Source organism: Dendrobates tinctorius, unplaced genomic scaffold (assembly GCF_039654945.1).
Source record: "Dendrobates tinctorius isolate UK_male_01 unplaced genomic scaffold, ASM3965494v1 ptg000143l, whole genome shotgun sequence".
NCBI classification, from domain to species: domain Eukaryota; kingdom Metazoa; phylum Chordata; class Amphibia; order Anura; family Dendrobatidae; genus Dendrobates; species Dendrobates tinctorius.
In genome coordinates, this window is record NW_027361810.1 from 43,344,444 (window position 1) to 43,369,202 (window position 24,759).

A 24,759-nucleotide genomic window follows, 5' to 3' on the forward strand; every position below is an offset into this window, starting at 1 on the left:
TACCTCAGCGCTGTACAAAGGGGGATGAGACTTGCATTACACCAGGCAATTGCATGGAAGACAATTACCTAATATATTCACACTACATAATCCGTATTTTTAAAGGAATGTAATATATATATATATCTACATAGATAGATAATGACTATATACATACATGTGTGTACAGGGTAGCGACGTTTTTTTCATTTCCTCAGTAAAATTTTATACACTTTACTTCTTATCATATTTATCTGTTATACATTCACAACCCACTTCAGGCTTATAAGTTATAACCAGAAACCATAAGCTCCCAGTCATCTCACCCACATACAGCCCAGACTAGCGACTGACTGTCAGTATCCGGCAGCTGACATCTCCTTATATACTCTGCGGAAGTGTCCGTCCCTCAAATCTTTCCGCATCGACAGCACGCCGCAGTGCATGCTGGACAGTGTAGTTTATTGTCTCACTTGTTCTACGGGCAATACGGTAGAAAAAACTACACATCCCAGAACCGACTGATCTCCAGGAAACCAGGAAAAATAGCCTGTCGCTGCTTTGAGAGTGTTTTAGTGCAACCGTTTAAATGGTGTGTGGGATGGCACGAAGTGAGTAACCCTGCCTGTTGGTAATGACACCCTGTTGTGTGCGGTTTCTGTGTATTGAGTGCATTAGTGGAAGGATACTCGAGTGAGGGTGTGAGCTATTATTACTGCTGTCTAGTGCACATTATAGTGCAAGCATACGACGTAGGAAGATGGAATTAACCTGTGAAATACTAATACTAAGGGCGCCATTCATTATTGCATTTGCACCATTTTTCTTAGTTTTGGCGTTTTCTGCCGTTCTTTATTGCGCTATGTTCATCCTTTCATTGGCGCCGTTTTTTTTAAGGTCCATTATATGTCAATTTTTATCTTTTTTCTCTTCATAGTGTGCAGAGTTTGGGGTTTTCCCAGATGTTTTCCCCTGATTTCCGCATTTACTCTTTTTCTAAAAGTCACAAATCTGCCTCAGTTCCCCCTCCGGAGTGATTTCATGCACGTATGGAATTTTTTGGAAAAGTTGCAACTTTGAGCCGCAAAAAGGTGCAAAACCGGCGGTTAAAGCCAATTGCTAAGGCCCCATCTCGTTATTGCTGTCTTTCTTTGTGTGTCTTATTTTCTTTGTCCTGTGGTTTTTCTTGATATCTTTTGAGCCAAATTCTTCAAAAACGGTTCATGAATTTTGTGCGAGATTAAAATCAGCTCCTTATTTTTGTCTTTGACCCATATTTTACTAAATGTAGCAAAAAATGATGGCAAAAAAGAAATCAAAAACCTCCGGCCGGGCAGAGACGTACATTTGCTCAAAATTTTGTGACCTTTTAATAATTTGCATCTGGGGAAAAAAAAACACATTGATGTAAAAATCAGAAAAGAAAAGACAAGTTTAATAAAGGCGGAAATTAGTTGTGAATTGGTTGCAAATAAAAAAAGTCCCTGATTGAAAGAGAAAATGGGGAAGATGCAATAATCAAGCATTTTTTGACTTGGCACAAAATTTATGAACCATTTGTGCCATTTTGAAGAATTTGGTGTTAGAAAGAAAATGACTTAAAGAAGTGATGAATCTGGACTGAAATCATTAAGAAATATAAAGCCTTTCATTATGTCTTTTCTTCCTGTGAAACTGTGTTGAAACATTTTAGGCTGTTTTATGCCAGTAAAAAAAAAAAAAAAAAAAACGGGTCGAAAATTGATGAATCAAAACTTTTTTTCTCTTTTTCTTGGCGCATTTGAAGAAAATTGAGCTACAAAGAACTAACAGAAAAATAATTGCAAAACAAAAGAATTAAAAGAATTGACTTAAAGGGATTGTCCCCTGTTTGTCAAGTCCTGACCCTCAGCAGCAGTTTGTTCTAGAAACAAACTGCTTTACTCATCGTCGCCTGGTTCAGTGCTGAGACTCTGCTTCTTCTCCCAGTGTCCAATGTTGGCTGCGGCGCTGATGTCCCGTCACAGCTTCCACCCAAACCGCGAGCTCAGGGGCTCCGACCGAGGCGGCACAGTCATTGAGCTGTTGATACCGGACACCGAGAGCCGAGGCAGAGTTTCAGCGCTGAACCCATGCACAGAGAATAAAGCACAGTTTACGTACTGTGTCTAGTCATACTGTCATTCCTGTTTGGAACATTGATATATAGCGATGCACCCCTCACCCCTCGCGTTATGCTCCATTCAGGACAGGTATTGGGATCGTACAGCAGTTTTGTAGCAGTGATGTGTCATTATATAGTCACTTGTCACGTTCTTGATAACCTGATACTTTGTGTCTTTAGCCATCTCCTTGGCCTTTTGTGTTGTGATGAAGACCTGCCATTATGTAACTACATTAATTCTATTTACTTAGACGTATTGAGCCCGGACTGCTGCCTCGTCCCCAGAGCAGCGCCACAAAGGAAAGGCAGCAGGTCGGCAATGGTGGAAAATGTCTGTATCCTCATCAGAAGAAGGTCCCTGGGATCCTTCCCAAAAGCCACTTATAATAATCACAGGCTCACCTGGAATATTTTAAGGACAATTTTGTGTCAGGTAATAATTGCCTGTGTTGGACTCTGTGAACGTTTTGTTTAGAATGTACTTTACGGAATGATTTTACTTTGGGTCTATGATTAAAGGCAATCTGTCAGCAGATTTTTGCTGCTATTTAATCTAAAAGCAGAATTATGTAAGGCAAGAGACCCAAGGATGTGTCATTTACTCGGCTGTGTGCCCTAGTTTCAATACAATCAGTGTTTTATCAGCAGGAGATTATCACTGCCAGACTAGATCTCATGTGTACAGCAGTCATCCTAAAATGTATAACCCCACCCCCAGCACTGATTGCAGCTTCCTGCGAACTGTAAGATACCAATCAAGTGTGTGGGGGCGGGGCTATACACAGAACAGAAGTCTGCTACATCTACTTTGGACATCAAAGATCCTAACTAAGCAACACCAAGCAGTCCAGTAAGTGATACATCGCTGGAATCAGGCTTTCTTGTCCTGTATTATGCTACTCTCAAAACATTTCTCAACACTTGAAACTCTTGCCAAACCCCACTCCCGCATTCCTCCTAATCATTGCGTCTAATGAACATGTTTGTGGCGATTGTGTTAAGCTTCATATGAGACCGGGATTTTCTATATATACTGCAACACTACGTAATTACAGTATATAGTGTAAGTGATCATTCGCAGGCTTATGTCCCATAAGGGGACTAAATAAAATAAAAAATAAACTTTTTCCTACGCCTCATTGGGGGACACAGACAGTGGGTGTTATGCTGCTGCCACTAGGAGGACACTAAGTAAACCAGAAAAAAGTTGGCTCCTCCCCTGCAGTATACACCCTCTCGCTGGATGAGATTTCTCCAGTTCTTGCTTAGTGTCTATAGGAGGCACTTGGGTTTGGTTTCAGACCCACCGTTTTTATTTTATTTTTTGATTTTTCTGTAAATTTTCATTTTTTAATTAACGGAGTGAAGGGGGCGATGGTTCCTTTCTATGGCCCGCTCTCCCCCGAACCAACAACAGGCAAGCACGTGGAGTATACCTCCCCGTTCACTTTCCTGCGACGATTGGGGCTGATTCCTCTGGCGATGATCCTTACGGTCCCGGTAATCCACGGATACGAGGGCAAGCGCATGGAGTGCAATGGAGAAGACTGGAACAGCGCTTCCGAATGCCCTGAATCAGCCCCATAGCTCTCCATCCCCCTACCATAGGGAGGATCGATTGAGCATACCCCTTTAAGAACTCCTCCAGCTCTGGTACATCAGCCCAGGAGGATGAGAAGACCTGCAGGGATGGCCCCGGTCAGCACGGCCTGCCTGAGCACTGGAGTAGAGGTATGGGGTCGGGTCCTGGTCCCCGGGAGAAGCGCTGACTTGGCTTCAGCGGCGGTGCACCGGCGCCCCATCGCGGCCCCCCCTGCTCTCGTCGCTTACCGCGGGTAGGCCAAAAATTTAGTCCCCAGATTTTCCGGCCTACTAGGCCTCAATTTGAATAGCGCCACCCACGCTAACGTCACCGCCCCCTCCTCCTGGCGCCTCTCATTCCTTACGAGACACGCAATTCTAATCTCTGGGGGCCATGTCTTTTACCTCAGCCTGCACTGGACACGAGCTGTGAGGCGGGCACTCTGCCGGATAATGGGTGACACCACAGGGCCACCGCTTTCCTCACGGGGGACACAGCACAGGATCGTGGGTAAGCTGCATCTGCCCTCAGGTTAAAGCTTAACCCCTTCCCGGCACATTCCCTGCAGTTGCAGACAGACTCTGCCGTTACCCCTTTCAGGAGCGCTATGTCTCAATCTAAGGAGGCTAAACGGGCTGCTAAGAAGCGTACTGCGTTTTTTACCGTGTGTACCACTTGCAAGACTGCCTTGCCCAGTGCCCAGACTAATCCGTTATGCACGGACTGCGACCCGGCCTGCGCTCAAACGCCCCTCGCCGCCGCTACTGATGGGCAACCTGCGTTTAGTACCCCTGAGTGGGCTGTGTCCCTGTCACGGTCGGTGGAGTCTCTGACCCAGGCTATATTCCTCCGGGAGGACTCTTTAGGTCAGAAAGCGTCCTTACCTCCCGAGGAGGGCTCTGGCGTCGGCCGGGAACCATCCACCAACAGGGGCCGTACTCGTTGAAGGGATGGTCAGGTCTCTAGAAAGTGGACCCATGACGCGTCCCCTAGTCATATTCGCGCCTCAGCATCTGCTACTCCTGTCTCTCTCGCTCTCCCTCTCCTGAGGTTCACAGCGAGCACGACTCTGAATTCGAATCTGTCAGCCCCTCAGAATCCCCCAACTGATCAAGAGTCGCTTGATTCTCTTATAGAATCAGTCAACAGAATTCTGAAGTTGGATGAGGAAAATATCCCCACACCAGCACACCCTATCTCATTTAAGAAAACCAAGCGTTTGCGCAGGTTATTTACCAGCCATCCGGAGTTTAAGGAAATTGTCCAGAGACATAGGGATCGTCCACATAAGCGGTTCACAGGGCAAAAGTCTACTCAGGCTAAATACCCTTTTGATCCAGACCCAATGAAGGATTGGTTACAGTCCCCTCCGGTGGATCCTCCTGTATCGCGTCTTGCTCCTATCTGTTTCTGAAGGTTCCTCAGTCAGAAACCCCTCCGATCGTCAAATTGACTACCTTGCCCGTTCAGTTTTTGAAGCTTCAGGAGTAGCGCTTTTTCCATCTTTCGAGGCAATTTGGGTCACTAAGGCAATGGCCGCTTGGGCAGCAGTCTTGATTACTTCCATCCAGGGCACCAAACTTCCTCCGGAGGCAAACACTGTCGCCAGGCAGTTAATTCACGCAGCGGACTTTGTAGTGGACGCTTCTTTTGATGCCGCCAATTGCGCAGCTCAAACTGCCGCTAATGTGATCTCCATTAGAAGAGCCCTATGGCTCCACGACTGGCGGGGGATGCCACATCTAAAAGATCGTTGACTTCTCTCCCCTTTCAAACAGGTCGTCTTTTTGGAGAGAAACTGGACCAGCTCATTTCTGATACTAACGGGGGAAAAAGTAAATTCCTTCCACGACAAAAGGCTGTTCGGCCGTTTCGCAACCAACAGCCGATGCGTTTTCGATCTTTTCGCAACAATTCCGGTTGGTCCTCCTCTACCTTCTCTTCCAGATCAGGTCGGTCCCCGCAAGGAGACAGAGGCTCCCAGGTCTCATACAGACCTTACCGCTCTTGGAAACACAGGCCTAGGGCTTCTGGATCTAGGGAGCCAGATCTCATAGATCTGCCCAATGACTTGTTGCGGTATCCGGCGGACACCGACAAAGTAGGCAGTCACCTACTTTCCTTCAGCCACACCTGGCTCGCGGTTGTCCACGACATGTGGGTCAGGGAGCTGGTGTCCTCTGGATACAAGATAGAATTTTCTTCTCCCCCTCCAACTCGCTTTTTTCCCTACCCCTCCCCCCAAGAAAAAGACAAAAGCTTTGCTTCGGGCTGTTCAGGCTCTGCTAAGGGACGCAGTCATCATTCCGGTCCCTCATCACAAAAGGTTCAGACGATTTTATTCAAACCTTTTTGTGGTTCCAAAGAAGGACGGGACGATGCGACCCATTCTGGATCTCAAACTGTTATCAGTTTGCCAAGGTACGGAGAATCCGAATGGAATCTCTCCGATCAGTTGTCGCTTCCATGGAAAAAGGAGAGTTCCTAGCATCCATCCACATCAAGGACGCTTATCTTCACATTCCGATCTGCTCGTCCCACCAGCAGTTCCTGCGTTTTGCAATTCACGAGGAACACTGCCAGTTCGTTGCCTTGCCCTTCGAACTCGCCACCGCCCCAAGGGTCTTTACCAAGGTCATGGCGGCTGTCATGGCCATTCTCCACTCTTGGGGAGTAGTGGTGTTACCGTATCTGGACGACCTGCTCATCAAGGGTCTGTCCCTTCCAGCCTGCGAGGAATCCATGGATATAACAGTAAATACACTTTCTCGCCTGGGGTGGAAGATAAACTTCGAAAAGTCTTCCCAAAACCGGCTCAGCAGATTTCCTTTTTAAGAATGATCTTGGACACTTCCCGCGGGTTGGTCGTTGGTCATTCTCCCTCCAGAAAAGACCCAAGCCTTACAACAGGCAGCGCGGACTCTTTCCCGACCAGTTTCTCACTCCATTTGTTTCAGCATGAGAGTTCTTGGAAAGATGGTGGCTGTGATGGAAGCAGTTCCATTTGCACAGTTCCACCTCCATCCCTTACAACATGCGTTGCTGTTAGCTTGGGACAAGAACCCGTTCTCCCTGGACCGTCGGATTCTTCTGTCCTTGCGGGTCAGGCAAGCCCTCAGATGGTGGACACTGAGGTACTCCCTGAATCAAGGGAGGTCTTTTCTCCCAGTAAGATGGTTGGTAGTAACCACCGACGCAAGTCTTCTTTGCTAGGGTGCGGTCTTTCGTCACCACACGGCACAGGGTCATTGGTCAACCCGAGAGTCACGTCTCCCCATAAACATTTTGGAGATACGAGTAATCAGATTAGCTCTACGGAGTTTACACCATCTCCTCGCAGGTCACCCCATCAGGATCCAATCCGACAATGCCACTGCTGTAGCGAATATCACCCGCCAGGGAGGTACCTGGAGCAGGATGGCCATGCACGAAGTGAGTCACATCCTCCATTGGGCTGAGACCAACCATTTACCCTTCTCAGCAATCCACATCCCGGGCGTAGAAAATTGGGCGGCAGATTTTCTCAGTTGCCAAGACATTGCCTTGGGATAGTGGTCTCTTCATCTGGAAGTCTTTCAGCAGATTTGTCGTTGGGGGACTCCGGATGTGGATCTTATGGCCTCAAGACAACAAGGTTCCTCGGTTCATTGCCCGATCGCGCGATCCATGCGCCATCGGAGCGGACACCCTAGTTCTGCCATGGCACTGGTTCCAGCTCCTGTACATCTTTCCCCCTCTTCCCTTGCTTCCGAGGGTCATCAAGAACATCAGAGCGGAGGGAGTACTAGTGATCCTAGTCGCGCCAGATTGGCCGCGCCGAGCATGGTATGCAGAACTAATACAGCTAGTCGCTGACGTCCCCTAGCGATTTCCAGATCGCATGGATCTACTCTCACAGGGCCAGATTTACCACCAGAACACCAGGGCCCTGTATTTGACGGCGTGGCCTTTGAATCCTGTTTTTTAGCACAGGCTGGGTTCTCACAATGTGATTTCCACCATGATTAGTGCTAGGAAGTCTGTGTCCATGCGCATCTATCACCGCACCTGGAAAACCTTTTCGTGGTGTAAGGATCATGGTTGATCCCCTCTGGTGTTATCCATTCTGGCCATATTGGAATTCCTTCAATCCGGATTAAAATCAGGCCTCGCGCTTAGCTCACTCAAGGGCCAAATTTCGGCCTTGTCAGTGCTTTTCCAACGCAAAATTGCCACCAAACTTCAGGTCAAGACGTTCTTTCAGGGAGTTTCCCATGTGGTGCCTCCTTATAGAAGAATAGAAGGCCATTGGAATCATGGGACCTTAACCTGGTTCTCGGGGCCTTACAGGAGGCTCCTTTCGAACCGCTGCAGGACGTTTCACTAACCGTCTTCTCTTGGAAGGTGGTCTTTATAGTGGCAATTACGTCAATTAGACGAGTTTCGGAATTGGCGGCCCTGTCCTGCCGTTCTTGAATTTTCATCGGGACAAGGCAGTTCTCAGGACGTCCCCGTCTTTCCTGCCCAAGATCGTCTACTCTTTCCATCTCAACGAGGAAATTGTTTTGCTTTCCTTTTGTCCGGCGCCAGTCCATCGCATTGAGAAGGCCCTCCACACCCTGGATGTGGTTAGGGCGCTGAGACGGTACATCTTGCGGACGGCTCCCTTCCGCAAGTCAGATGCCCTGTTCATACTTCCAGAGGGGCATAGGAAGGGTCTAGCCGCTTCAAAAGCAACACTAGCCAGGTTGATTCGCTTGGCGATTCAGGAATCCTACCTGTTGTGAGTTCATTCTCTGGTTCCCCTTCTGGACTCCCTCTGGTGGTGTCGGGAGGTGGTTCGGCTGGTTTGATCAGTGGAGATCTGCCACCTGAGAAGGAGGATGACTATTGGATCTCAGGATTCTCAGATTGGATTTAAGACAGCTGACACCCTATTCAGTTGCTGGTGATTCCTTCTGGCTTGTCAGCTCTTGGTTTTCAGCTCTGTTCCAGTCATCTAAAGCTAAGTTTTTCTGCTATGTTCACACTTGATTTTGTTGGTCTATTCAGTTTTTTGTGTGGTCTGCCAGCCCCGGCTGGGGGCTGAGCTGAATTTCACTCTTATTTATCAGTATTTTGCCAATTGGCTTTTTGTCCCTTACTAGTTCGGTCTCTTTTTGCTCTGTCTCAGAATATTTCAGAGTGCTGATATAATGGGAGAGGTCTAGTGACTTCAGGGTTAATTTTGCCATCAGAAGTGTTGGACATTATTTTTGTAGGGTTTTTTTGCAGGTTGCAGACAGTGTCTTCCCTTTCCTTTCCTGTCTAGTTAGTTTGGGCCCCATCATTTGCTCAGCCTATTTTCCTGGCTGTGTTTGTGCCTTCATCTTGTTTCACCGTCAATACATGTGTGGGGGCTATCTATTCCTTTGGGGTCTGCTCTGGGGCAGTTAGTTTTCCCTTTTCTTGCTTTAGGCTTATGTAGTCCTCCGGCCGTGACGAGGCATCTAGGAACATCGTAGGCACGCTCCACAGCTACTGCTAGTTGTGTGGTAAGATCAGGGATCTGCAATCTGCATAGTTACCAACCACTCTGGTTTTCTGTGGCTTAGCTTGTTTTGCCTTTTTCTCCTCGGTGACCCATTCATAACACCTACCGTGTCAGGAACGCGCCTGTCCCAGTGGGGCTTAAGGCACACTCTACCCGGTCAGTGGGCGCCTCTTGGGCCATTCGGCACCAGGCCTCAGCAGAACAGGTCTGCAAGGCTGCAACTTTGTCCAGTCTGCATACTTTTACCAAATTCATTCTCAGGCCTCTGCGCATGCAGCTCTCGGCAAACGCATCCTGCAATCGGCAGTACCTCAGTGGTACATGGGGTATTAGCAGATGTATGCTCCCCACCCAGGGACTGCTTTAGGATGTCCCATTGTCTCTGTGTCCCCCAATGAGGCGTAGGAGTAATAAGAATTTTTGTGTACTCACCGTAAAATCCTTTTCTCTGAGCCATTCATTGGGGGACAAAGAACCCACCCTGTTTAGCCTACTGGCTCATTCTTAGATTGTGACATAGTTATGGTTATTGTTTACTGTTTAAGCTCCTACTGCTTATTTTCACCGAAGTGGAGAAATCTAATCCAGCGAGAGGGTGTATACTGCAGGGGAGGAGCTAACTTTTTTTTCTGGTTTACTTAGTGTCCTCCTAGTGGCAAGCAGCATAACACCCACTGTATCTGTGTCCCCCAATGAATGGCTCGGAGAAAAGGATTTTGCGGTGAGTACACAAAAATCCCTGTTTTTCAAATATTAAAAACATAAAAATTCTAATCCCCCCCCCCCCTCCAGAAATTAAAAAAAGGATACAAAAAAATCATGTTTGGAATTAATGCATATGTAAAAGTTCGGTCTATCAGAATATAAAATTAACCTGCAAGGTAAATGCTATAAATAGCTAGAAATGGCCTGTAGAATCATGATGCTGGGTAATATTTATCATACAGTGAGTATTGTAAAAATGAAGCCCAAAAAACAATGTTAGAATTGCATTTTTTTCACCATTTAATCCCACTTGAATTTTTTTTTTCCTGATTTTACTCTACATTGTATGCTACAGTATTAATCAAAGCTATCACTTATACAAGCTTTCATATGACTGTCAACTGGGGAAAAAAAAAATTATGGCTGTTGGAAGAAGGGAAAGGAAAAAGGAGTCAAAACAAAAAAATGGCCCAGTCCTGAATACCTGTAAAAGGTTCTGAAACGCGGAAGTAGTAAAAGATGGTTTCCATTGTAAACTATGAACTCACATTTGATTGAAATGTTTGTAAGCGACTGTATATATATATATATATATATATATATATATATAATCTTAACTCTTCTTTTTCAGAAAAAGACCAAATTTAAGAAAATTTGGACCAAGCAATCAAAGTCTTCCATCAACTGTGTAAATGGCAGAATCTATTTTGATAACTTTCTGTGTTGTTACAGCAGGTAATAAGATAATCGTGTCTGTATCCCAGGTTTTTATCTTTCTTGGTAACATGCAGCTTACCATATATTTAATATTTTCTGAGGAGTCGGTGGCCACCATACACATTAGACTGTCGGCCGAGCCCGCCGATACCAGCAGATTCAGCCGACATTCGTATAATATGCATGGGGGTTCCTAAATGGGATAATATAAACTGGAACAACAGAGGGCAACACAACTAGCACAAGAAATGGAGATGAGACACTTAGGTTTGGGATGTTGCACACATTCATATTCACTTCTGATAAATGTGAAATCCTAAAAAAATGCATCAATTAATATTTTTGTTTCTTTCACAGTTTTGCATATATACCGCGAAAGTTGTATGAAATGCCGAAGTGTTTAAAGTCGGAGAAAATTGAAGACGCGATCCTGTGTGAATGCACATTGGTAAATATTCTTTTATGTAGCAAATTAATAGATTAATTTGTTAGCTGTGTCTGCAGTAACGCTAATATTGCTAGGTTAGCCATTCTGCTATACTCCAGAATTGCTCATCTTAGAAATTAGAAATATTGCTCAACCCACGTACACTCCATGGATAAAGTTAACTCTTATACTGCTCACCAGGTTTAGTCTTGTGGGTACCTGAGGGAGTCTGCCCACCAATGGACCTGAAGGAATCTGCCCACCAGGTCTTGTCTCATGGAGACCTGAAGGGGTCTGCTCACCAGGTCTCGTCTTGTGGGGACCTGAGGGAGTCTGCCCACCAATGGACCTGAAGGAATCTGCCCACCAGGTCTTGTCTCATGGGGTCCTGAGGGAGTCTGCCCACCAGACCTGGTTTTGTGTGGACCCTATGGCCTCTGTCCACCACAAATAAAGAAGTGAGAACATCTTTACCAAAAGTATCCAGTAGCAATTTTTCAAAAAAGCCATCAAGGTCTCCGCTTTCCTCCTTTTCAGGAACTCCAAAAAGTCTGATATAGTTGCATCTCTGGCGATTTTCCAAATTGTCAGCCTTAGCTAGTAATGCTGCGCCAGCTCGTCTATGATTTTGAATGTTCCTGCATCTTCTTTGTTACTGACTCTGCCCTCCACTGCCGTCATGCACTTCGCCACTTTTAGAACATCGTGGCAAATTATAGAAATAGTCTCCTTTTATATAGTCAGTGTAGTGAGCCTGGAGTTACATTTACTCACTGCATTTAAGACCTTTTGTAGAGAGGGAACTCCTAGGGAAATTTCTCCAGGGTTGCACATTTTCCCATTGGGTGTCTCGCCAGTGACGCCTTGGCCCTGAAAGGAATAAGCCATAAAAGGGGACTCTTCCTCCTCCTGAGCAAGTGCCATAGAGCCGGACCTTTCTGTAAACCATCCCCTCAGCCTTTGTGTAGCAGCCACTGACCTCTGGTTCAGGGGACCTGAAGAAGGTGGCTTGAGGGCAGACTGTTCCAGCCGCACAGCCACTTCCCCACTCATGTTCCTCTGCCTCCGGCTGCCATCTTGGATATCGTCCGGTGCTACATCGTCCACCCTGCAAAACTTTTTATTGCCACTTCCTAAGTCCAGGAACCTTCTGTCAGCAGGACTCGCGCCGCTCAGTTCTGCAGTGCCAAATAGACCGATCAGGATGGGTGCAGCAAGAGCTCACATGAAGCACGGCTGACCGCATTCACCGCTCAACCTCGCCCCTGTAAATATTTTATATGAAGTGTAAATTTAGAGTGAAGACCCCTTCTATAAAGAGGGGGATAGAAATCCTAACATTATACTCGGCTATCTGTGTCATTGCCCCCAATTTGTTGCTGGCTAGGTTCATGCTGTGTTTGCTGTATAAATGTGGAAGACGATGATCTTGTCCCCAAAAGTCAGGATTCTTCTATTATGTTCTGAAGCCTATTTGTGAATATTCTGTATTTTGTGACTATAAATGTCAATGTAGGGAGATCCTCTCGCTCGGGCATCAGACTATACCCCCTCCATCATCGCTGTGACTGGCCACGACTGGCTACTTCGTATTGCTGCTGATACCGGCGAAATTCTGCAGAAGGTCTACCTGGGATTACACAGAAAGTTCAGGTGATATGATGTATAAGAAAAAAACTGCATCTGTTGTGCATATCCGGAAAAGTTACCATAAACCACAGGCATGCTTGGAGCTGTCTGTTTGTTGTGGTTTATATCTTGTAAAACTTTTATTTAATTTTCAGGTAACCAATATTATATTCTGGATTTGTTTAAAAACAGGTATGTTTCATGGGATGAACTCCAAGAGACTTTAGTAGTAACATCTATTCAGAAGACTTGTGTTTACTCCAGTCAGCAGGTATGAACAGGATTGGCAACAAAATTATGGGATTTTTTTTTTTGTTTTTGGGTGCTTCTAATCTGGGCAAACTGTCACGATATATAATGTAGGCGTAAGCCTCATCCCTCTTCTCTCCTGCATGTTTTATTCCAATAGGACACTACTATGGGTCATGTTGGTAGAGTCTTGCAACCCATCTGAAAGCAAATGAAAAGTGTTAACGGGAATCTGTCACAAGGATTTTGACATTTAATCTGACAGCAGCGTAATGTAGGGACAGAGAGCCCGATTCAGGAGATGTGTCACCCACTGCGCTGCTTGCAATCTTTTTTTGATAAAAATCCCTGTTTTCTCTGCTGAAGATCTAGCAGTTCTCTAAATGCTGAGCCCTGTATAACCCTGCCCACACCAATGATTGGCTCACACACTGTTCATTGACACAAAGCTTCTAATCAGTGAGGTGGGTGGGGCTGAACTAGGAGGCAGGAGACACCTAGTCCTGTAGTTATAATCTCCTGCTGATAAAATACTTATTTGATTGAAACATCCAGGCCAGTAAGTGAAGCAATACTGGAAATGGGATCTCGGCCCCTACATCCTGCTGCTCTCTGATTACATGGCAAAAAAAACAAACAGATTCCCTTTTAATGCACATGCAGTAGATTCACTATATTATAAACAGGCATAATAATAATTTATCTGAAAAAAAAAAAAAATGAACTGGAGTACCAGCTGGTATGCATGCAGTATGGAAGCATGTTCACACTGGCCATTAAACAGACAAAATCTAAGGCAGAAATAAAATGAACATAAACCCCGCTGTAAATAAAGAAGTATGTGGGCTCACTTGCTGGCTGCAAAAAAATATTGCAAATTTTCATTAGTGTCTGTTCAACAATGTTTTTTTTTTTGTTTTGTTTTGTTTTTTTAACCCCTTTACCCACAAGGGTGGTTTGCACGTTCATGACCGAGCAAATTTTTTACAATTCTGACCACTGTCCCTTTATGAGGTTATAACTCTGGAACGCTTCAACGGATCTAGGCGATTCTGAGATTTTCTCGTGACATATTGTACTTCACTTTAGTGGTAAAATTTTTTCACTATAACTTGCGTTTATTTATGAAAAAAAACAGAAATATGGCAAAAATTTTGAAAATTTTGCACTTTTCAAACTTTGAATTTTTATGCCCTTAAAACAGAGAAATATGTGACACAAAATGGTTACTAAATAACATTTCCCACATGTGTACTTTACATCAGCACAATTTGGGAAACAACATTTTTTTTTGTTAGGAAGTTATAAGGGTTAAGGCTAAGTGCACACGTACCGGAACTCTCGCGGAAATTACCGCGAGAATTCCGGAATTCCAGTCCGCGGGAAAATCGCATTTTAAATTCCCGCGATTTTCCCGCGGAAAAACTAGCATTTTGTAAGCGTATTTAGCTTGCAGAATGCTAGCGTTCTCCAAGCGATCTGTAGCATCGCTTGGAGAACTGATTGACAGGTTGGTCACACTCGTCAAACATAGTGTTTGACGAGTGTGACCAACTTTTTACTACTGAGGCTGCTTATGCGGCATCAGTAGTAAAAGATAGAATGTAAAAAAAAAATAAAAAACGGTGTTATTCTCACCCTCCGACGTCCCGCGCATCCGTTCCCAGTAATCCTTTGCGAAAATGCCCGCAATGACGTCAGTTCTCGCGGGATTGCGACGTCTCGCAGTAATTCGCGATGACCGCGAGACTTCGCGTTCTCGCGAGAACGGACGTCATCGCGAGCATTTTCGCAAAGGACTACTGGGACCGGAGCGTGAAGAGAAGCGGGAAGGCTGCGCGGGACGTCGGAGGGTGAGAATAACAATATTTTTTATTTTAAATTCTATTTTTTACAGGGATATGGTACCCAAAGCCCGGAGGACAGTCTCCTCTCCTCCGGACCGTGGGTACCATCCGCAATTGTTCTGCTTACTTTTCGCATGGTGTGCACAGCCACATGCGGGAAGTAAGCGGAACAATGCATTCCTATGGGTGCGGGATCGCCGCGATTCCGCAAATTAATGAGCATGCTGCGGTTTTTACCGCGAAGCGATTCCGCCGCGGTAAAAACCGCAGCATTAGCACAGCATTGCGGAATCCCATAGGAATGCATGTGATGCTTATTTTTCGCGTTTTCGCGGCAAAATCGCGCGGTTAAAACCGCCGCGGAAACGCGAAAAAAATGCAACATGTGAACTCAGCCTAAAAGTTGACCAGCGATTTCTCATTTTTACAACAAAACTTACAAAAACATTATTTTAGGGACCACCTTACATTTGAAGTCACTTTGAGGGGTCTATATGGCAGAAAATACCCAAAAGTGACACCATTCTAAAAACTGCACCCCTGAAGCTACTCAAAACTACATTCAAGAAGTTTATTAACCCTTCAGGTGCTTCACAGGAGCAGAAGCAACGTGGAAGGAAAAAATGAACTTTTAACTTTTTAGTCTCAAAAATGATATTTTAGCAACAATTTTTTTTTATTTTTCCAAGGGTAACAGGAGAAATTGGACCCCAAAAGTTTTTGTCCAATTTGTCCTGAGTACGCTGATACCCAATATGTGGGGGAGAACCACTGTTTGGGCACATGGCAGGGCTCAGAAGGGAAGGAACCCCGTTTGACTTTTTCAACCTAAAATTGGCTGGAATTGAGATTGGACGCGTTTGACGAGCCCCTGATGTGCCTAAACAGTGGAAAACCCCCACAAGTGACCCCATTTTGGAAACTAGACCCCCTAGGGAACTTATCTAGATGTGTGGTGAGCACTTTGAACCCCTAAGGGCTTCACAGAAGTTTATAACGCCCGGGCGTGAAAATAAAAAATCATATTTTTTCTACAAACATGATCATTTAATCCCCAATATTTTGTTTTCCCAAGGGTAACAAGAGAAATTGGACCCCAAAGGTTGTTGTCAAATTTGTCCTAAGTACGCTGATACCCAATATGTGGGGGGGAACCACTGTTTGGGCACATGGCAGGGCTCAGAAGGGAAGGAACCCCGTTTGACTTTTTCAACCTAAAATTGGCTGGAATTGAGATCGGACGTCATGTTGCGTTTGACGAGAATCTGATGTGCCTAAACAGTGGAAACCCCCCACAAGTGACCCCATTTTGGAAACTAGGCCCCCTAAGGAACTTATCTAGATGTGTGGTGAGCACTTTGAACCCCCAAGTGTTTCACTAAAGATTATAATGCCCGGGCGTGAAAATATAAAATCCTGTTTTGTTCCCACATAAATGATCATTTAGTCCCCAATTTTTAATTTTCCCAAGAGTAACAGGAGAAATTGGACCCCAAAAGTCGTTGTCCAATTTGTCCTGAGTACTCTGGTACCCCACATGTGGGTAAAAACTGTTGAGGCACACGTCGGGGCTCGAAAGGGAAGTAGTGTCGTTTTGGAATGCAGACTTTGATGGTCTGCTGGCGTCATGTTCCGTTTGCAGAGCCCCTGATGTGCCTAAACAGGAAAAAAAAAACATGTGACATCATTTTGGGTACTAGACCCCCAAAGAACAAATCTAGATGTGCCCCCAACTAATCTAATGTAAATTAGTAGTGCATGGAGGTGTGGTACAATTTGAAGCAATCCTTCATACACAGGCCAGGTTTTTCGGGGCAGATGTCGCATTGGTAAGTGGTGTCCCTGCGTATTCCTTTTTTGTAACACACTCGACACATTTTTTGCAGCTTACCATTTTTTGGGGTTGGCAGGAGCACCCCCGGAAAATGCTGACCTGGTACAATACGAGCACCTTCAGTTCCAGAAGTACTGGGGTCCGCTCCTTCCTGAGCGCCAAATAACAGGGCCTTAACCACTATCTCCTGGAACTGAAGGTACGACGTATCGCTGGGGCATGCACATTGTGACAGCAGGAATGCGTTGAGCATTGCCATTTGGACGATGTGCACGGCCAGCTTTTTATACCACACCTTGGCCTTCCTCAATGCATTGTACAGTTGGAGGAGTTGATCGGAGAGATCAAAGCCCCCCATGTTTTTGTTGTACCCCACTACACATGTTGGTTTGCGGACCTGTGTAGAGGTACCCCGTACAGTGCAGAGGTTACTGCTATCACCGTGTATGGTGGTCAAGAGATGGACATCTCTCTTGTCCTTGTACTTGACCACCAGAAGGTGGTCACTACATTGGGCTCTGTTCTCACCTTTTCGGAGCATCTGCCCAAGTAGCGTCTTCGGGAGGCCTCTCTGATTTTTGCGGACAGTACCGCAGGTTGTGGTACGTCGCTCAGAGAGGGATTTGTAGAGTGGGATGCTGGTATAAAAGTTATCAGGGTAGAGGTGATAACCTTGATCCAGCAGTGGGTGCACCAAATCCCACACAATTTTCCCACTCACTCCCAGGAATGGAGGACACTCAGGGGGTTCAATCCGGGTGTCCTTCCCTTCGTAAACTCTAAACTTGTGGATGTACCCTGAGGTACTCTCACACAGCTTATAGAGTTTGATTCCGTACCTGGCCCTCTTACTGGGCAGGTATTGACGGAATCCGAGCCTTCCCTTGAAATGGACCAAGGACTCATCCACGCTGATGTCCCTTTGGGGCACGTACACTTCAGCAAACTTTTTGTTGAAGTGTTCGATGACCGGCCGAACTTTGAAAAGATGGTCAAAGTTGGGGTCATCTCGTGCGGGACACTGTGGATTATCAGTATAATGCAGAAACTTGTGGATGGCCTCAAAACGCGTCCGGGCCACGACCATTCGGAACACTAGAGTGTTGTATAAAATATCAACACTCCAATATTGCCAAATTTCCAGCTTCTTCAGTATCCCCATATGGAGGACCAGGCCCCAAAACTGCGTCATTTCAACTGCGTCTACAGGAGACCAGTTTGAAAATGATGAACGCGGGTTTTGCTCCAAAAATTGACGAACGTACAAATTAGTTGATTCCTGATTCTGCCACAAAATCAGGAATCAGTGGCTCGTAATTTTCGGGGGGGCGAGGTCCATACGGGGAGCACTGGGTCAGCTGCGGGCATGGTGGGCGCTGCCTCATTTTCTGTCCCGGAGCGTCTGCGTGGCGGTTCTGCAGGACCCAAGGAGGAAGATGAGGAGGGGGAAGAGGATGGAGAATCCAAAAAATAAAAGTGGGATCGCCATCCTCGCTATCAGTGTCGGAGGCAAGTATAGCATATGCCTCATCCATTGAATAGCGCTGTTGGGATGAATTTGATGACATTTTTGTGTAAATATGGTGCTTGGGTGTACACTTTATTGAAAACTGTATGTGTACGTGAGGGGGGGAAGTGATTGGTGTAAACTTTCTGTAAAGAAAAAGCTGTGGAAAAAAGTCTAAAACAGCAGGCCCTAGCTGATAAGTGTCACTTATCAAAATTAGGCTGCTGGATGTGCACAAGGTGGGGGGTGAAAAAAAAAAAAAACAACGAAAACGGCAGGCACAAACTCTGATAAGTGAACTGTGTCACTTACCAAAGTTTGCCAGCTGGGGGATGTGTGTGCGGAGTTGGCGCTAAGGGGGCTGAGGAAAAAAAAGGGAGCACGAGTGTTGCTCGATGAACTGCGTCACCAATCAACGCTCGGTGGCTGCGCAAAGGTGGGTGGAGGGGGGTACAAAAAAGGGGGGATGGGGGATTGGGGTGGATGAAGAGAGATTGGGCAGGGATCAACAGTTAGGGTTGTAGTTATGTGGCACAAGGGGGGTGAAAAAAATGAAGGGGGGTAAAAAGAGGGGGAAGGAGGGATGGGGGGATGAAGATAGATGGGGGGTGAAGATAGATTGGGCAGGGGATCAGGGATCAGGAACACTTACGGTTGGCGTTTTTTTCTTTCTTTTTTTTTCTTCTTTCTGCAGGGATTGTGATGCTACAAGTTGTGGCACCACAATATCCAGCACAGGAGCTCTTGCTGCGTCCGACCTCTCTGCAGGAATCCTCAGCTAGAGTGAGGTCCCCTGCAGACATGTCAGGGGCAGGTCACAGAGCAGTCACATCGCTGCTGTGACCTGTCATTGGTGGGATTGAATGATTACATCGATCCACCAATCCCTGATCTGCCTGGTGACCATGGCAACTGCCTAGGATCGGAGCTCACAGCTCCGATTCCTAGGCAGGTCATGCCCAGGTCACCAGCAGGGCACAGAGCGGTCACATGTGACCGCAGCTGTGCCCTGTGGTTGGCGTGATCGCCGATCTAATCGATCGCGCCAGCCAGCTCCTGCAGGCCCTACTGGGCCTGCACCAGGCTCCAGCCTAAGATCGGTGCTAATATAGCACCGATCCGGGCCAGTACTGGCAGGGCACAGCGGCGGTATAGCACCGCTGTGCCCTGCGATCGGCGCGATCGATTAGATCGGCGATCGTGCCAATCCGGGGGCTTTTTTCCGGTGCCTGGCGTTGCCAGGCACCGACACTAGCATCGAGTACATCGGTACCCCGATCCTAGCCTAGGACATCATTGTTTCAGCCAAGCTGATTGGCTGAAACAATGAGAAACGCTGTGATTGGCTGTTCAGAATTGAACAGCCAATCACAGCGCTCTGGATGCCGGGGGGGTGGGATCGCAGCCCGGGAGGCCGACACCATCTTCTGTAAGGTGAGATGGCGTCGGAATTTTAATGTGATCACCGCGAATTTAGCCACGGTATCGCATTAAAGGGCCCGACGTACTATCCCGTCCACGGTCACACGGGCTCAGGTACCATGGACGGGATAGTACGTCGGATGTCAGAAAGGGGTTAAGTAAGCAGGGGCCAAATGAAGGCCAACGTATTTCCTTTTAATTTTACTGTAAAAATTGGCCTAGATTATAGCAGAAATCTACTGCTTCCTGTTGCTGGCTTATATTAGAGACTGGAAATAAACACATAATAGTGATCTCTGATACAATAAAAGGGAAAAGTTGTACGTGATGGACCTAGGTCTTTTTTCAACCTATGTAACTAATTATTTACGTAGAAGCATCTTCCCTTTAAATCAAAGTATCTAGAATGAAAAAAGGAGAAACTTGTTTTGTTTTTTTTTCAGATAGTCTTAACTTTTTTCCTTTTTTACGTATTTTGTAGATTTTTGCAGCCCAATGGTGACAGTATAGACCCTGCGCAGTCTGATCCTACAGCCATGTTGTAGCACATCTGACTCTTAATATTCTGTTAAACAACCAAGAGAGGTGGAGAAAGTCTGAAGATCATATGACCACAGACTTACAAAGGTTTTAGGGTGCACACATTGCGGATTCCATTGCGGATTTTGATGAATCTGCAGGTAAAACGACCTGAGTTTTACCTGCGGATTTAGTGCAGATTTACTGCAGAATTTGTGCGGATTTCGCCTGCGTTTTTACACCTGCGGATTCCTATAATGAAATAGGTGTAAAAATGTTGCGGATTCCGCACAAAGAATTGACTTGCTGCGGAAAATAAACCGCAGCAAATCTGCGCAAAATTTTCCGCAGCATGTGCACAGCGGATTTGGTTTTAAATAGGTTTACATGGTACTGTACACCGCATGGAAAACTGCTGCGGACCCGCAGGGCCAAATCCGCAATGTGTGCACATACCCTTACTGGTACCATGAAGATGCATAGGAGCTGTAGACCCTCAAACTATATTAAAATGTAAATATATTATTTTCTGAAATTACTTTTTTTTTTTTTTTCCCTTCCAGAGTAATGTAGTATGTCACATGGCAGTATTCAACGTGTTCCCGCTCTCACTGGTCGGAGTTTTGGAAATTAGTAGAAATGTAAGATTGGCTCTAAATACAACATTTTATCACTTTCCTACAGTAGCTGTCGGCTGCACAATTGTATGACGGAACTAACGTCTCCACAGCTGATCCCTAAGTGCAAGGTAGTAAGTGGCTGCTGAATGGAAACTAGTCACTGGCAAGGGTTTGCATTTTACACATTTATCACACTTGTGCAAAAATTTAGGTTTTCACACATTATAAGATTATTTTTGGTACTTTTAGTTCTCGTTTTCATCATAGTTCCTGCAGAATAACATGGGGAAATGGTCTAATTGGCAACTGTGTTTGCTGATGAGCATTATGGCTGCCTGTATCTGAGTGACATAAAGGGGATCAAGTGATTCCAAAAATATTCATACCCTGTGAATTTTTCCACATTTTTGTTTTTCATGTGATACCCACAAACTTAAATGTATTTTATTGGGATTTGTTGTGGTTTACTAACCTAGAGTAGCCAGTATTTGTGAAGTGTAAAGAAAATGATACATGGTTTTCTAATTCTATAAAAAAATATATAAATCTGAATTTCTCCATAGCTTCGTTGGGGGACACGGGAACCATGGGTGTATGCTGCTGCCACTAGGATGCTGACACTATGCACATAAAAAAAGTTAGCTCCTCCTCCGCAGTATACACCCCACCGGCTGGCGTTCAATTACTCAGTTTAGCTTAGTGTCAGTAGGAGGTGGACACGGGTCTTTCATTAGACCCTTATCTACCTCCGTGTGCGTCGTTCCCTTTCAGGTTTCTGGAGGGATACAGAGTGAATAATCACTGTCAGAGACACCGCACTGCACTTGCTCATAGAGCCAGTGCGCGTGTCCTGAGTACAGAAGCAGTGCTAAAAGATACCTGTGGAGCAGGGCAGCAGAGGTGACCATGCGTGCTTCAGGCTAATAGTATCAGGGTCCAGTCAGCGCTGGAAGGTAAAGAGGCATAGGACCTGCGGACACTGAAACTGAATAGTCTGCACGGGACCTATGGTCATGTGACTGCAAGGGGGCGGGGCTTAGCGTCCTGTATTCAGATAGGACAGGACACCATACAACAACTCAGAGTCAGGCAAAACAGAGGTCACAGCAGTACGGGCAAACGAGGTACAGGAGGGACAAACAGACGGGTAGTCAGACAGAGCCAAAGGTCATACACAAGAGGGCGACGTGGTACCAAGGGGACGAGCAGAGAGAAGTCGGGTCACAAGCAGAGAGTCATACACGAGAGGTAGCGCAGTACAAGAGGGGCAGGCAGAACTCGTAACAGGGACAGAACCAGATCACAACCGAACAAGCAAGCAAGATATCAGGCACAAGACACACGTATACAAGAGGTCACTTAACTCAGCCGAGGGCAGGAGTATAACTGACACCGGACCCAGGTCCAGTGAGCACTAAATAGCCTCCTGCTGCCAGAGAGAGGCAGCACAATTAACCCATAGTCTAACCAGGACGGGTCAAAGCGAAATCCTGTCCTGGATCATGACAATCACATCTGTATTCCCACAAAGAGACGATGAGTACGGCGTGTACTGCCACCCCGTATCCTCATACGTCTAGCCGGCAGGATCAAGAGCCCCTAACACGGATGCGCGTCCAGACCGATCCTAGCCCCCCGTCTCTCACCCACTCGCCCACCAGAGCCTGTCGGTTGGGGGAGGCGTGGACGTCCACTAATGGGATTACTCTGGCGCCTCATTGGGGGACACAGAACCATGGTATTATGCTGCTGTCCACTAGGAGGCGACACTATGCATAATCTGAAAGAGATTAACTATGGCTCCTCCTCTGCAGTATACACCCCTGGACGGCGTCAGCCTTCTCCAGTTTTTGCTTAGTGTTGCAAGGAGGCACACCTAAAGATTTTTTTTTTTTTCACTCCGTTTTTTCCCAGATGACAGATGAAGAAAAGCAGGTCTCCTGTGAGACTCCCGGCATGGCTCCTTCCTCGGCCCCCTATTATGGGGTGCCCGGTTAAAGTAGAGATGGCTGTTCCCCATGTCGCTCCTTCCCCAGTCCTGCGGGTGCTGGCTCGAAGTTGAGACCCCTCTCCTTCCCCAATTCCTTTTGGTCTTGGGTTGAGGTCGAGGCGAGGAAGAAGCCCCCTGATGGTGACAGCAGTACCCTCCCTAATCCCCCTCTGGGGGTATTAGGTTGAGACGCCTCAGGTAGGGTCTGTACCTCGGTAATCTGCAGCTCACTGTATCCAGGGACCCCAGCCCAGCTGCGGACTCCTGTCGGGGCCGGGGGGGGAGTGCAGGCAGGCATGGCACATACAGAGACAGGGCTCCCTGCGCCCCTTCTCTGCGGCAGCACCAGCTACATAGCGCCTCAGGGGGACCCATCACAGGGCACCGCTTCCGATTGTGGCCCCACCGCTAGCCTGCCTTTCAATCCAGGGGGGTTCGGTTAAGATCTGACCCCCTCCTGGACTACCACGCCGGCCTGGAGCCCTTCCTGGGCATCGATATCTAATTTAGGCCGCGGCTTCGGCCTAGCTGAGGTCGCCGCCTCCTCTCCACCCCCCGGATGACAAATATGACACTATAGTGTCATAGAAGGGACGGATCGAGGCAGAAAGGGCGCTTTTTTTACACATCTCTGCGCGCTCTTTCTCAGCTCTCCGCCCCCTTCTCCCTCCTCATCCTCTCGGCGGCCATTTCTGACGCAGGCATCAGCAGCACCACGCCAGCCATTCTCCGGGGGGCACAGGACTGTGGATCTTCGGCGCTGGACCTAGGGGCACACTGGTGGGGTAAGATCACAGCTCGGGTTTTTTTGCTCGGCTGTGAATCCGGATTCCCTGTAAGGCTCTCTTATAGGTTTCCCCTGCATATCCACCCCTGTAGGGCTCTCCCATAGCCTGCCCTTCCATGCTCTGTGCACTATGCCAGGCTCAAGGTACAAGAGAACCAGGCAGGACTGCTTTTATGCATTCTGCACAGCCTGCAAAACCACTCTCCCCAGTGGCAGCATGTACCCGCACTGTCAGGACTGTTTCCAGAATACTGTGTCAGAACCCCAAGAGGCTTCTACCAATGCTTCAGCGGATGCTACCACGCCGGAATGGGCTACCCAGATGTCACAGTCTATGACGCAGTCCATAGATAACCTAACCTCCACATTACTCCAGGCTCTGCAGGGTCATGTCTCGGCTATGAGCGTTACCCAGCAAAGGGACAGCTCCACTCAGGGACAGGCCATCTCTGGCTCTCCCAGACGTAAGCGGACCCACACGTCACGTTCCTCTGCGTCATCCCATAGCCTACGGTCATCCCCCTCTAGGGAGAGACACCGTAGTTCCATGTCACCTAGACCATCCCCTACCAGAGACAGACAACGTAGATCTCCACAGCAACCCCCGACTACAGGAGACCTCCGCCCCAGCTCACCCACCAGGGAACGCCTAAGCGATACGCAGGATTCGGAAGGCATCTGTGACTCCGACTCAGACAACGAAACGGAGAGGTCTCTGGTCCCTTGTCCCCCTAGCAATACAGCGCTGGTTGAGGACATAATCTCTTCATCCATCGGGTGCTGGACATTTCCGATCCAACCCCGGAAGCCCCAGAACACAAGATTTGCTTTGAAGGTGTTCTGTAACCACCTAAGGTCTTCTCTAACCACCCGGAATTTCAGCCGATCCTTACTAAGCACTTTTCGCAGCCTGAGAAGAAATTCACCAATCGCAAATATTTGGAGGCTAGGTACCCCTTCCCACAAAAGGACACCAAGCAGTGGACAGATCCACCCGAAGTGGACCCCCCAGTCTCTAGGCTAGCAGCACAGACCCTCCTCTCACTGCCAGATAGCTCAACCCTCAGGGACGCAGCAGACCGGCAGGTAGAACGCGTGGCTCGTTCAGTTTTCGAAGCAGCAGGGGCCTCCCTGGCCCCCACGTTCGCTTCAGTTTGGGCGGCCAAGGCCATTCTGGCTTGGGCCAAAAAATTGCAAGCTGGACTCCAAGCTTCATATCCTGAGCTGTCGGACCAAGCAGTTCAAATAGTAGTGGTAGCAGATTACATGCTTCATGCAGCCCTGGACTCC

The 24,759-nt window shown here is 47.1% G+C and overlaps 1 protein-coding gene across 4 annotated transcripts in view; it reads left to right on the forward strand.

Annotated features, from left to right (window-relative positions):
* The first annotated feature begins 451 nt into the window (after nucleotides 1–451).
* Nucleotides 452–24,759, forward strand: part of DCAF17 (DDB1 and CUL4 associated factor 17) — a 49,512-nt gene continuing 25,204 nt past the window's right edge. For 2 of the 4 annotated variants that reach the window (XM_073545860.1, XM_073545862.1), the window contains exons 1-7: nucleotides 452–590; nucleotides 2,374–2,555; nucleotides 10,553–10,656; nucleotides 10,996–11,086; nucleotides 12,582–12,718; nucleotides 12,887–12,965; nucleotides 20,636–20,713. In XM_073545860.1, coding sequence (XP_073401961.1) covers nucleotides 569–590; nucleotides 2,374–2,555; nucleotides 10,553–10,656; nucleotides 10,996–11,086; nucleotides 12,582–12,718; nucleotides 12,887–12,965; nucleotides 20,636–20,713 — 693 coding nt within the window. In that variant the 5' untranslated portion in view covers nucleotides 452–568. Of the gene's footprint in view, nucleotides 591–942; nucleotides 1,071–2,373; nucleotides 2,556–10,552; nucleotides 10,657–10,995; nucleotides 11,087–12,581; nucleotides 12,719–12,886; nucleotides 12,966–20,635; nucleotides 20,714–24,759 lie in introns of those variants that run through there. The other 2 variants (XM_073545863.1, XM_073545861.1) reach the window with 2 other exon arrangements.